The 12995-nt window shown below is 56.4% G+C and overlaps 1 protein-coding gene across 2 annotated transcripts in view; it reads right to left on the bottom strand.

Annotated features, from left to right (window-relative positions):
• Positions 1–12995, bottom strand: part of TPP1 (tripeptidyl peptidase 1) — a 63420-nt gene that overhangs the window by 37216 nt on the left and 13209 nt on the right. For both annotated transcript variants that reach the window (XM_075917303.1, XM_075917304.1), the window contains exons 5-6: positions 6002–6123; positions 5247–5443 (exon numbers count right to left, since the gene is read on the bottom strand). In XM_075917303.1, coding sequence (XP_075773418.1) covers positions 5247–5443; positions 6002–6123 — 319 coding nt within the window. The remainder of the gene's footprint in view (positions 1–5246; positions 5444–6001; positions 6124–12995) is intronic.

The following is a 12995-nucleotide window of genomic DNA, read 5'->3' as shown; positions in this document are numbered from 1 at the left end:
TAAAGGATTGGCCCAGCGTGATTTGTGGGTAAGGTCCAAAGGGTAAATTGACCAGGGATCTGTGGCTGGTTTCTTGGAACCAGACAGAACATGTTCGGGGTAGGTGGGATTGGGTGCTAGGACCCCCCACCTGTGTATGAGGCCCGGGGCCATCTGAGGCACGGATATTGCTGGGGTGTCGGAGAAGTTTCCGCTCGGGAGGCTTCAGGCAGGCTGCTGGAGCACTCTGTGAGACTGGTTTGTGGCCTGTTTGGAGAGGTCACCAGTCTGGGGGCTGTAAGGAGACCCGGAGTTGAGCAATTCGCCCTGAGCGGACGCCCTCAGCTGTGCCCAGACATGGCCCGGTCTGCCACACAAGTCACGAGAAGTCATTCTTCTGCTCTACTCTGCGCTGGTTAGGCCTCAATTGGAGTATTGTGTCCAGTTCTGGGCACCGCATTTCAAGACAGATGTGGAGAAATTGGAGAGGGTCCAGAGAAGAGCAATGAGAATGATGAACGGTCTAGAGAACATGAGCTAGGGGGGAAGGCTGAAAAAATTGGGCTTGTTTAGTTTGGAAAAGAGAAGACCGGGAGGGGACATGATAGCGGTTTTCAAGTATTTAAAAGGGTGTCACAGGGAGAACGGGGGAAATTTGTTCTCCTTGGCCTCTGGGGACAGGACAAGAAGCAATGGGCTTAAATTGCAGCAAGGAAGGTTTAGGTTGGACATTAGGAAAAACTTCCTGCCTGTCAGGGCGGTGAAACACTGGAATAAATTGCCTAGGGAGGTTGTGGAATCCCCATCTGTGGAAATATTGAAGAGCAGGTCAGACAGACATCTATCAGGGATGATCTACACAGTGTGTGGACCTGCCATGCAGACAGGGAGCTGGACTTGATGAACTTTCGAGGTGCCTTCCAGTCCTAGTATTCAATGATGGTCTATGATTCTATACCTGAGCACAGGCCGGGTGCTGTTACGGGGGCTGTTACCACAGGTACCGGGGCACAGGCAGGGCGCTGTTACAGGGGTGTAACCACAGGTACCGGGGCAAGGCAGGGCGCTGTTACAGGGGTGTAACCACAGGTACTGGGGCACAGACCAGGTGCTGTTACAGGGGTGTAACCACGGATACCGGGGCACAGGCCGGGTGCTGTTACGGGGGGTGTTACCGCGGGTACCGAGGCACAGGCCTGGCGCTGTTACAGGGGTGTAACCACAGGTACCGGGGCACAGGCCTGGCGCTGTTACGGGGGGTGTTACCACGGGTACCGGGGCACAGACCAGGTGCTGTTACAGGGGTGTAACCATGGGTAATTGGGCACAGGCCAGGTGCTGTTACGGGGGGTGCTACCGCAGGTACAGAGGCACAGGCCGGGTGCTGTTACGGGGGGTGTTACCTCGGGTACAGAGGCACAGGCCGGGTGCTGTTACAGGGGGGTGTTACGCAGCTACCTGGGCACAGGCCTGGCGCTGTTACGGGGGGGTGTTACGCAGCTACCTGGGCTGCTACGGGGGGGTGTTACCGCGGGTACCGAGGCACAGGCCGGGTGCTGTTACGGGGGGTGTTACCGCGGGTACCGGGGCACAGACCAGGTGCTGTTACAGGGGTGTAACCACAGGTACTGGGGCACAGGCCGGGTGCTGTTACGGGGGGGTGTTACGCAGCTACCTGGGCACAGGCCTGGCGCTGTTACGGGGGGTGTTACCGCGGGTACAGAGGCACAGGCCTGGCGCTGTTACGGGGGGTGTTACCGCGGGTACAGAGGCACGGGCCGGGTGCTGTTACGGGGGGTGTTACCAGGGGTACAGAGGCACAGGCCTGGCGCTGTTACGGGGGGTGTTACCGCGGGTACAGAGGCACAGGCCGGGTGCTGTTACGGGGGGTGTTACCAGGGGTACAGAGGCACAGGCCAGGTGCTGTTACGGGGGGTGTTACCGCGGGTACAGAGGCACAGGCCGGGTGCTGTTACGGGGGGTGTTACCAGGGGTACAGAGGCACACGACTGGTGCTGTTACGGGGGGTGTTACCAGGGGTACAGAGGCACAGGCCTGGCGCTGTTACGGGGGGTGTTACCGCGGGTACAGAGGCACAGACCAGGTGCTGTTAAGGGGGGTGTTACGCAGCTACCTGGGCACAGGCCGGGTGCTGTTACGGGGGGTGTTACCAGGGGTACAGAGGCACAGGCCGGGTGCTGTTACGGGGGGTGTTACCGCGGGTACCGAGGCACAGGCCGGGTGCTGTTATAGGGGGTGTTACCGCGGGTACAGAGGCACAGGCCTGGCGCTGTTACGAGGGGTGTTACCGCGGGTACCTGGGCACAGGCCGGGTGCTGGTACGGGGGGTGTTACCAGGGGTACCTAGGCACAGGCCTGGCGCTGTTATGGGGGGTGTTACCGCAGGTACAGAGGCACAGGCCTGGCGCTGTTACGGGGGGGTGTTACCGCGGGTACAGAGGCACAGGCCTGGCGCTGTCACGGGGGGGTGTTACCGCGGGTACAGAGGCACAGGCCAGGTGCTGTTACGGGGGGTGTTACGCAGCTATCTGGGCACAGGCCAGGTGCTGTTACGGGGGGTTTTACCGCGGATACAGAGGCACAGGCTGGGTGCTGTTACGGGGGGTGTTACGCAGCTACCTGGGCACAGGCCAGGTGCTGTTACGGGGGGTGTTACCGCAGGTACAGAGGCACAGGCCGGGTGCTGTTACGGGGGGTGTTACCGCGGGTACAGAGGCACACGCCTGGTGCTGTTACGGGGGGCGTTACCAGGGGTACAGAGGCACAGGCCTGGCGCTGTTACGGGGGGTGTTACCGCGGGTACAGAGGCACAGGCCAGGTGCTGTTACGGGGGGTGTTACGCAGCTACCTGGGCACAGGCCGGGTGCTGTTACGGGGGGTGTTACCAGGGGTACAGAGGCACAGGCCGGGTGCTGTTACAGGGGGTGTTACCGCGGGTACAGAGGCACAGGCCTGGAGCTGTTACGGGGGGTGTTACCGCGGGTACCTGGGCACAGGCCGGGTGCTGGTACGGGGGGTGTTACCAGGGGTACCTGGGCACAGGCCTGGCGCAGTTATGGGGGGTGTTACCGCAGGTACAGAGGCACAGGCCTGGCGCTGTTACGGGGGGTGTTACCAGGGGTACCTGGGAACAGGCCGGGTGCTGTTACGGGGGGGTGTTACCGCGGGTACAGAGGCACAGGCCAGGTGCTGTTACGGGGGGTGTTACGCAGCTACCTGGGCACAGGCCGGGTGCTGTTACGGGGGGTGTTACCGCGGATACAGAGGCACAGGCTGGGTGCTGTTACGGGGGGTGTTACGCAGCTACCTGGGCACAGGCCTGGCGCTGTTACGGGGGGTGTTACCGCAGGTACAGAGGCACAGGCTGGGTGCTGTTACGGGGGGGTGTTACGCAGCTACCTGGGCACAGGCCGGGTGCTGTTATGGGGGGTGTTACCGCGGGTACAGAGGCACAGGCCGGGTGCTGTTACGGGGGGTGTTACTGCGGGTACAGAGGCACAGGCTGGGTGCTGTTACGGGGGGTGTTACCGCGGGTACAGAGGCACAGGCCGGGTGCTGTTACTGGGGGTGTTACCGCGGGTACAGAGGCACAGGCAGGGTGCTGTTACGGGGGGGTGTTACGCAGCTACCTGGGCACAGGCCTGGCGCTGTTACGGGGGGTGTTACCGCGGGTACAGAGGCACAGGCCGGGTGCTCTTACGGGGGGGTGTTACCGCGGGTACAGAGGCACAGGCCGGGTGCTGTTACTGGGGGTGTTACCGCGGGTACAGAGGCACAGGCCGGGTGCTGTTACGGGGGGGTGTTACGCAGCTACCTGGGCACAGGCCGGGTGCTTTTACGGGGGGTGTTACGCAGCTACCTGGGCACAGGCCTGGCGCTGTTACGGGGGGTGTTACCGCGGGTACAGAGGCACAGGCCTGGCGCTCTTACGGGGGGTGTTACCGCGGGTACAGAGGCACAGGCCTGGCACTCTTACGGGGGGTGTTACCGCGGGTACAGAGGCACAGGCCGGGTGCTGTTACGGGGGGTGTTACGCAGCTACCTGGGCACAGGCCGGGTGCTGTTACGGAGGGTGTTACCGCGGTTACAGAGGCACAGGCCGGGTGCTGTTATGGAGGGTGTTACCGCGGGTACAGAGGCACAGGCCGGGTGCTGTTACGGGGGGTGTTACCACGGGTACAGAGGCACAGGCCAGGTGCTGTTATGGAGGAGGGGGGGGTGTTACGCAGCTACCTGGGCACAGGCCGGGTGCTGTTACGGGGGGTGTTACCGCGGGTACAGAGGCACAGGCCAGGTGCTGTTACGGGGGGTGTTACCGCGGGTAAAGAGGCACAGGCCTGGCGCTCTTACGGGGGGTGTTACCGCGGGTACAGAGGCACAGGCCAGGTGCTGTTACGGGGGGTGTTACGCAGCTACCTGGGCACAGGCCGGGTGCTGTTACGGGGGGTGTTACCGCGGGTACAGAGGCACAGGCCGGGTGCTGTTACGGGGGGTGTTACCGCGGGTACAGAGGCACAGGCCTGGCGCTGTTACGGGGGGTGTTACCGCGGGTACAGAGGCACAGGCCGGGTGCTGTTACGGGGAGGGGGGGTTTTACGCAGCTACCTGGGCACAGGCCGGGTGCTGTTACGGGGGGTGTTACCGCGGGTACAGAGGCACAGGCCGGGTGCTGTTACGGGGGGTGTTACCGCGGGTACAGAGGCACAGGCCTGGCGCTCTTACGGGGGGTGTTACGCAGCTACCTGGGCACAGGCCTGGTGCTGTTACGGGGGGTGTTACCGCGGGTACAGAGGCACAGGCCGGGTGCTCTTACGGGGGGTGTTACCGCGGGTACAGAGGTACAGGCCTGGCGCTCTTACGGGGGGTGTTACCGCGGGTACAGAGGCACAGGCCTGGCGCTCTTACGGGGGGTGTTACCACGGGTACAGAGGCACAGGCCGGGTGCTGTTACGGGGGGTGTTACCGCGGGTACAGAGGCACAGGCCGGGTGCTCTTACGGGGGGTGTTACCGCGGGTACAGAGGCACAGGCCTGGCGCTGTTACGGGGGGTGTTACCGCGGGTACAGAGGCACAGGCCGGGTGCTGTTATGGGGGGTGTTACCGTGGGTACAGAGGCACAGGCCTGGCGCTCTTACGGGGGGTGTTACGCAGCTACCTGGGCACAGGCCGGGTGCTCTTACGGGGGGTGTTACCACGGGTACAGAGGCACAGGCCTGGCGCTCTTACGGGGGGTGTTACGCAGCTACCTGGGCACAGGCCTGGCTGTTATTGGGCGATGCTCCAACGTCCCGCTCCGTCAGGTTGTATCTCTGGCGAATGACAGAAGGCGTGACGCCGAGATGGAACGCTGCCCTCCCGTGCTGGTGCCGTGCTGCCATGTCCTGCTTCCCCAAGGGGGTGTTCACCACCATACTCTGCGCAGGGAACCGATGCAGCCCCCCCACTGGTGCCAAGGAGAAAGCAAAGGGTGCAGGGTTAGCGCCTATCGCTGGCGGGGGGAGGGTTCTAGCTCCTCCTCCTTTGTGGTCTCCATAGGAGCAGCGAAAGCTCGTGCAGCATGGGCCAGGCACTGCAGGACGGGCAATGCCTCTGTGCTGCAGACACAAGGCGCTTGGTTACGAGAGGCCACAAGCACATCTCCTCGCCGCCCCTGCATTGCTCCTGGGGAGCGTCCTGCTCCACATGCTCCCGTGTGTTCGCGTATGTGCTGAGCGGCTGCTGCTCCTCAACCCACCGCCCTCCCGGCTGCATGGAAGCGGCAGGTAACACCACCCCATCCCTTGCAGGGGCTAGGCCCCCGGCCAGTTCCCACCACATGGCCGGAGCAGAGACCCTGGGACCGGCTGGGGACAGCGGGGCCCACGCTTGGCAGCATGAGGGCCAAGGCTTCTCCCAGGCCCTGCCTGGGCACGAAGAGGGTGCAGCGGCTGAAACCGGCAGGAGCTAGCTGGGAGCAGTGGGGGACATGCAGCCCTCCCCCCCGGCCCAGGGCAGCTCATACCAAAGTCGATATGCTCGGCCAGCTCCTCGGGGAGGCTGTAGGGGACCGGGGAGCGCACAGCACTACGCTGGCCGCTCACATAGCGATGGAACTGGGCTCCTGGCAGGAGGCGCTCAGCCATGCTGCAAGAGAAAATCAACGCACCTCATCAGCCTGGACCAGAGGGGGAGCAGCTCCCTTCTCATCCCTGGGAACTCAGGCCTAGCATGGCCTCGCTCACTCCCTGGACACAAACTGGCCCCCTGAATGGCCAGGTCCTCTTAATTCTCTAGCCTGGGGCCTGTCATGCTGCTCTGCTATCAGGACAGCCCCCTCCCCCTCTGGCCCGCCAGCACTTGCACTCACTTCCCCCAGCCCCAGCCTTGTCTCCTGGAAATGTGCATCTGTCCCGCTCCGCACAAGCTCCTGGAAGGCCTGTCATTTCCCAGAATGAGCTATGCACAGCCCTGCTACTCCACAGGGAGCATCCCACACACTCCCTCAAGCACAAGGGGAGCAGAACAAGAGGTGCATTCACCACAGAAAGGTAGGCCCCGAGTTCTTGTGCAGAAAAGTCAGGACTTTACAAAACGAAAACAAAGGAGCAAAGTGCAAGGAAACTACGAACTTCACAGGCAAAGTGAACTCAAAGCAAAGGTTCTGTCTCAGCACAGCCTGGGCCTCCTCCCCTTAGCAGCTGATGTCATGAGCAGAGATGGAGGACTAGAGACGGGCATTGGAGGCCACCATCTCGCAGCCCTGGTTCACACACCAAAGTTACAAAGATCCGGAGGGGGAACCGGGTTAGTCTGTAACTGAAAGAACTTAAAAAACAGCAAACAGCCTAACAAAAATGTAGATGGTATCATGAGTTTTTGTGGGCACAACCCACTTCTCCAGATAAATGGAGCTAAGGGGTCCAAGGTACAAATAGCAGAGAAAGGGGATGGGGAGGGATAGAGAAGGGAAAAAATGGAGACAAAATATTGTTAATTAGTGTCTATGCTACATGAGACTAACCGAGTGGGCTCTAAGTACCCGGTGAAGCTTGATTGGTGCCTGGCATCCAACCCCGAGGATTCGCCCTGAGCAGATGCCCTCAGCTGTGCCCAGACTCGGCCCGGTCTGTCACACCGGGCCAGGCTCCACAGGATAGCCCTGGAGTTCTTCTGGCCAGGAATGCACTGGGTCTCTGCAGGGGTCTTGTGTCTTCCCCTGGAGGGCCTGGTCTGCCTGCGCAGCCAGGTCTGGACCTTCTGCCTCCAGGCCCTGCAGAGACTCCTCTATGGTGCAGGTAGTCTGGCATGGAGCACTTTGGTGCTCACCTTCCTCCACCCCCTCCGACACGACCAGCAGCTCTTATTCATCCACCCGAGGGGTCTTCCGTAAGACCTCTCAGAGTTGCCGGAATTCTACCAGGAACTCCTCCAGGCCTGGAAGCTGTTCTCAGCGACCAGGTCTGTTGTGACCACCGAGGGAGGAGATCTCCTCACGGAGCCCCTGCTCCACAATCCAGCCTTGTGCGTGCAGGTGGCGGAGTCTCCCTCGGTGCGCCGGCAGCTGATCCTGGCAGAGACCTCCAAGGTCAGAGACATCTTGGACTACGATGGGGGGACTGGGTGGATCCCTGAGCGCTCGCTCAGCGCATGGGGCTCTCCACTCCCTGAACCTCTCTGCGCCTACTCCAGGAGGTGAAGGTGGCTTTGTCTCAGCCCGCTCTCGACTTCCTGCAGCAATCCCTGCGAGGGGGGACGCCCCACCCCGCCCCCACTGAAAGCCCTCAGGCCCTTTCTCTTGGGCCCCTGTTCCATGGGCTCCCTCGCCCCGGCTTCCCCCGCCCTGGACCAGCAGCCAGCTGCAGGATCTGCAGCTAGTCTGTTTCCAAACCATGCCCAGAAACCACCTGTACACACTTGTGCTCCACACATTACACTTCCTCACCCTCGTGTCCCTCCCCAACACCAAGTGGTGGGACTCCTTAAGACCTGTTGAGGGTGGGGGACCCCGAAGGGCCAGCATGTATTCCACCCTAATCCCATGGCCCATCAGGGACATCAGTTGGTGGCTCCTTCACGGAGCCGTGAGCACAGGCGTGTACCTGGCGCAGTTCACCCCCTCCCTGACGCCTGCCCCTTCTGCGGCGGAAGGGAAAACCTGGCAGACGAATATCCGGAATGCGCCAGGGAGCCTGGCGTCAGCTTTCATGCGGCGTTTCAAAGCAGTGCCGTGTGTAGCCCAGGATCAGCTGGGAATCCCGTTGACCCCGGGCTCTGAGCAGCGCTGCCACATTGAAACGCTGCAGGGAGCCTGGCGTCAGGTTTCATGCGGCGTTTCAAAGCAGTGCCATGTGGAGCCCGGGATCAGCTGGGAATCCCAGGCTCCACTCAGCACTTTCACCTTTGAAGTGTAACAAACACCTTAGGTCATTAATAAAGATATTGAACAAAACTGGTCCTAGAACCGAACCTTGGGGCACGCTGCTAGAAACCGACCGCCATCCTGACATCGAGCCGTTGATCACTACCCGCTGGGCCCGGCCTTCTAGCCAGCTTTCTATCCATCTTACCGTCCATTTATCCAATCCACAATCCCTTAACTTGCTGGGAAGAATATTGTGGGAGACCATATCAAAAGCCTTGCTGAAGTCCAGGTATATCACATTCACTGACTTTCCCACGTCCACAGAGCCAGTTACCTCAGCATAGAAGTTGATCAGATTGGTCAGGTAATTGGTCAGGAAACATGCTGCTTTCTAAACCTTCCCCCTCTTACTGACTCTTTTCTCTCTCCCAGCCAGATGCTGTAGCATCTTTTGCCCTTTGTAAAAGGATCTTGCAAGGGAAAGTTCTCTGCTTTTCTCGCTCTCAGCCACCCTCCCTGCACTCTCTACACTGGCATCGCTAAGAAAAAGGTCTCTAGATCTCTTGCTGGCTTTTTCTGTATTTTCCCTCAGCCATTTAAGTTGCTCACTAACAAAAGAAGAGTCTGTCTCCATCTTGCTGTTTTTCTGCCGTGCACTGTCTTTCCTCCTGACTTATATTTCCCTGTTTTATTTAATTAGCCTTTTGCTTTTTTAAATTTTTCAATTTTTAAATTCTTTGCTTTTTTCAAACTTTTTCTTTAAACTCCTTTCCCCTTACTCAGACTAACCAATTTTTCTTTTCTTCCATAACCTTGCTCCTTACTCAACCTAACCAATTTATTTTGAATTTTTTTACTTTTCATTCTTTTTAACTCTTAAAGGCTGTGTCTAGACTGGCAAATTTTTCCGCAAAATCATCTGCTTTTGCGGAAAAACTTGCCAGCTGTCTACACTGGCCGCTTGAATTTCCGGAAAAGCACTGACGATCTCATGTAAGATCGTCAGTGCTGTCCGGAAATACTATGCTGCTCCTGTTCGGGCAAAAGTCTTTTTCCGAGAGACTTTTGCGCAAAAGGGCCAGTGTAGACAGCACAGTACTGTTTTCCGCAAAAAAGCCCCGATCACGAAAATGGCGATCGGGGCTTTTTTGCAGAAAACTGCGTCTAGATTGGCCACGGACGCTTTTCCGCAAAAAGTGCTTTTGCGGAAAAGCATCCTGCCAATCTAGACGTGCTTTTCCGAAAATGCTTTTAACTGAGGGGAGGGGGACAGGGCAGGAGAAGAAAGGGGAAGGCACCAAGGACAGGGTGGAGGAGAGACACGTGCCAGGGGGCCAAGTGGAGACAATGAGGAAAAGGGCAGGAGGAGTGAGGGGAGATGTCAGTGGGGGTGGGAGGGTGGAGGGGACAGGATGATGCTGGGAGAGGAGAGGGGAGGGGTATTGGGGGCAAGAGAAGGGGAGGGGGAGGGAGGAGGGCTGGGAAAAGGGTTGAAAGGAAAGGCGGGGATGGAGCAAGTCAAGTGTGAAGGCACGGAAGGGCCTGAGGGGAACTGGGGCAGAGGGTGGTAAGGGGGTGGGCATCAGAAAAAAGAGGGTAAGGGGGGCAGGGGCAGTGAGGGAAGGGGGAGGCACCAGGAAGAGGGAAGGGGAAGGGGCAGGTGCCAGGGGATTCTGGGGGTGAAGCAGAAGGGCAGACACATGGAGGGGAGGGACCAGAAACAGAGGACGCAGGGCAGGTGTGTAGTGGGTGGTGTTAGGAGAGGGGATGAGGAGGGTAGCTCACATGATCAGAGTGGGGCTACTGGAGGAGTGGGCACAGGGAGGAGAGAAGGGCTGGTGGAGGGAGGCAGGTCTCAGGAGGGCTGAGGGCAGTGAGAAGGGCAGGAGACAGGACAGCAGAGGAGGGTGAGGGGTTGGGGGCAGCAGGCACCAGGGGAGCTGATGGAGCAAGGGGAGGAGACAGGGCAGCAGAGGGAAAAGGTAGAGGGTTATACGATATTTATTAATAACGTGGGTGCCACAGTGACACATCCAAACAAGCCACATGAACTCAGTACTGGTGCACAACACAAAATTCATTCTACTCATGGGAGGAAACTCTTAGAAGGAACACTTCCCCCAGCCCTTCCCCACCCAAGTTAATGTGACACAAATTGGGTTAATGCAATTGCAGGATAGTTGCTTGAGCGGGGTTTGGTGGGGACCAAACTCATCCCTATTGGCAGGAGGATGGTGGGAAAAGTTCTTAGAGGGGGTCACATGACACCTTTTATTTCTTATCATGTGTTCATCTTGACCACGAGTGTTACCTCCAGAGGCATGGCTAGTGGGGGTCGGGGTGTGGCTAGTGGGGGTCGGGGTGTGGCTAGTGGGGGTCAGGTGGTGTGGCAATGTGTCCCTAATTTTGGTTAAGAAAATATGGTCACCATAACATTACCAGAAATGGGAACAGGGGCCAGATGTAAACCCTAAAAAGGGCATGAAAATTAGTCAAAAACTACATAGTGATGAATGCTATTGAGGTATTTACCACATACGCTTCATGATTTTATAGGTCTCTATCATATGATACGGTCTTGCATGATATTCTTAACAATAAACTAGGCAGATACAACTTAGATGGGGCTACCATAAGATGGGTGCATAACTGGCTAGATAACCATTCTCAGACAGTAGTTATCAACGGTTCACAATCCTGCGGGAAAGCCATAACAAGCGGGGTTCTAAAAGGGTCTGTTTTGGGTCCGGTTCTGTTCAATATCTTCATCAACGATTTAGATATTGGCATAGACAGTACGCTTATTAAGTTTGCAGATGATACAAGGTTGAGAGGGGTTGCAACTGCTCTGGAGGATACAATCATAATTCAAACTGACCTGGACAAACTGGAGAAATGATCTGAGGTAAACAGGATGAAGTTTATTAAAGACAAATGCAAAGTGCTCCACTTAGGAAAGAACAATCCATTTTACATACACAGAATGGGAAGCGACTGTCTGTCTAGGAAGGAGTCCGGCAGAAAGGGATCTAGAGATCATAGTAGACCACAAGCTAAGTATGTGTCAACAGTGTGACGCTATTCCAAAAAAAGCAACCATGATTCTGGGATGCATTAACAGGTGTGTTGTGAGACACAATAAATCATTCTTCTACTCTGCACTGGTTAGGCCTCAGTTGGGCTGTGACTAGACTACGTCCCTCTTTCAAAAGAGGGATGTAAATTAGACAGATCAAAATTGCAAATGAAGCCGGGATTTGAATTTCCAGTGCTTCATTTGCACAATGGCGGACGCCTGTTCTTTCAAAAATGGGTATTTCGAAAGTGAAACCGCCATCTAGATGCAGTTCTTTCGAAAAAAAAAAAAACCTTTTTTGAAAGATCCTGTAAATCTCCTTTTTTTTAAAAAACGTGCAGCCGCCATTATGCAAATGAAGCGTGGGAAATTCAAATCCTGGCTTCATTTTCAATTTCAATCTGTCTAATTTACATCCCTCTTTTAATAGAGGGGTGTAGTTTAGACATGTCCTTGGAGTATTGTGTCCAGTTCTGGGCACCATATTTCAAGAAGGATGTGGAGAAATTGGAGAAGCTCCAGAGAAGAACAACAAGAATGATTAAAAGTCTAGATAACATGAGCTAGGAGGGAAGACTGAAATAATTGGGCTTGTTTAGTTTGGAAAGGAAAAGACTGAGGGGGGACATGATAGCCGTTTTCAGGTATCTAAAAGGGTGTCACAAGGAGGAGGAAGAAAACTTGTTCATCTTGGCCTCTGGGGATAGAACAGGAAGCAATGGGCTTAAACTGCAGCAAGGAATGTTTAGGTTGGCCACTAGGAAAAAGTTCCTAACTGTCATAGTGGGTAAACACTGGAATAAATTGCCTAGGGAGGTTGTGGAATCCCCATCTCTGGAGATATTGAAGAGCAGGTTAGATAAATGTCTATCAGGGATGGTCTAGGCAGTATTTGGTCCTGCCATGAGGGCAGGGGACTGGACTCGATGACCTCTCGAGGTTTCTTCCAGTCCTAGTAGTCTATGATTCTCCATTGGCATGTGCCTTTGCACAAGAGATGTGCTTTTGCGCAAGAGCATCCATGCCAGTGTAGACATTCTCTAGCACAAGAAAGTGCTGATGGCCATTTTAGCCATCAGGCTTTCTTGCGCAAGAAATTCATGTTGCCTGTCTACACTGGCCTCTTGCGCAAGAACAGTTGCGCAAAAGGGCTTATTCCTGAGCGGGAGCATCATAGTTCTTGCACAAGAAGCCCTGATTTCACACATTAGAACGTCAGTGTTCTTGTGCAAGAACTCCCCGCCAGTGTAGACAGGCAGCACGTTTTTGCGCAAAAGCAGCTGCTTTGGCGCAAGATTGCGCCAATGTAGACAAAGCCTTACTGTTGTCTCTTCCATTCCTTGCCATCTGTAACTCATTCCTTGCCTTGGCTTTCCTGATTTTTGTTCCCATGTAACCTTTCAAGGTGACATGAGCCCCCTCCCTTCTATTTTCTGTGTGTATCCTTTTTAGTTTTTGATAGCTAAAAAGCTTCTTGTGCAGCCACATGGACCTCCTGTTGCTCTTCTAATCTTTCCTCTGTGTTGGAATATCTTGACATTAAGCCCTAGTATTACTTCTTTTAAGAATTGCCAGCCT

The sequence above is a fragment of the Pelodiscus sinensis genome, unplaced genomic scaffold, assembly GCF_049634645.1.
Source record: "Pelodiscus sinensis isolate JC-2024 unplaced genomic scaffold, ASM4963464v1 ctg95, whole genome shotgun sequence".
Taxonomy (NCBI): domain Eukaryota; kingdom Metazoa; phylum Chordata; order Testudines; family Trionychidae; genus Pelodiscus; species Pelodiscus sinensis.
The sequence above is the reverse complement of the archived record's forward strand: the minus strand, read 5'-3'. Positions and strand labels throughout refer to the sequence as shown.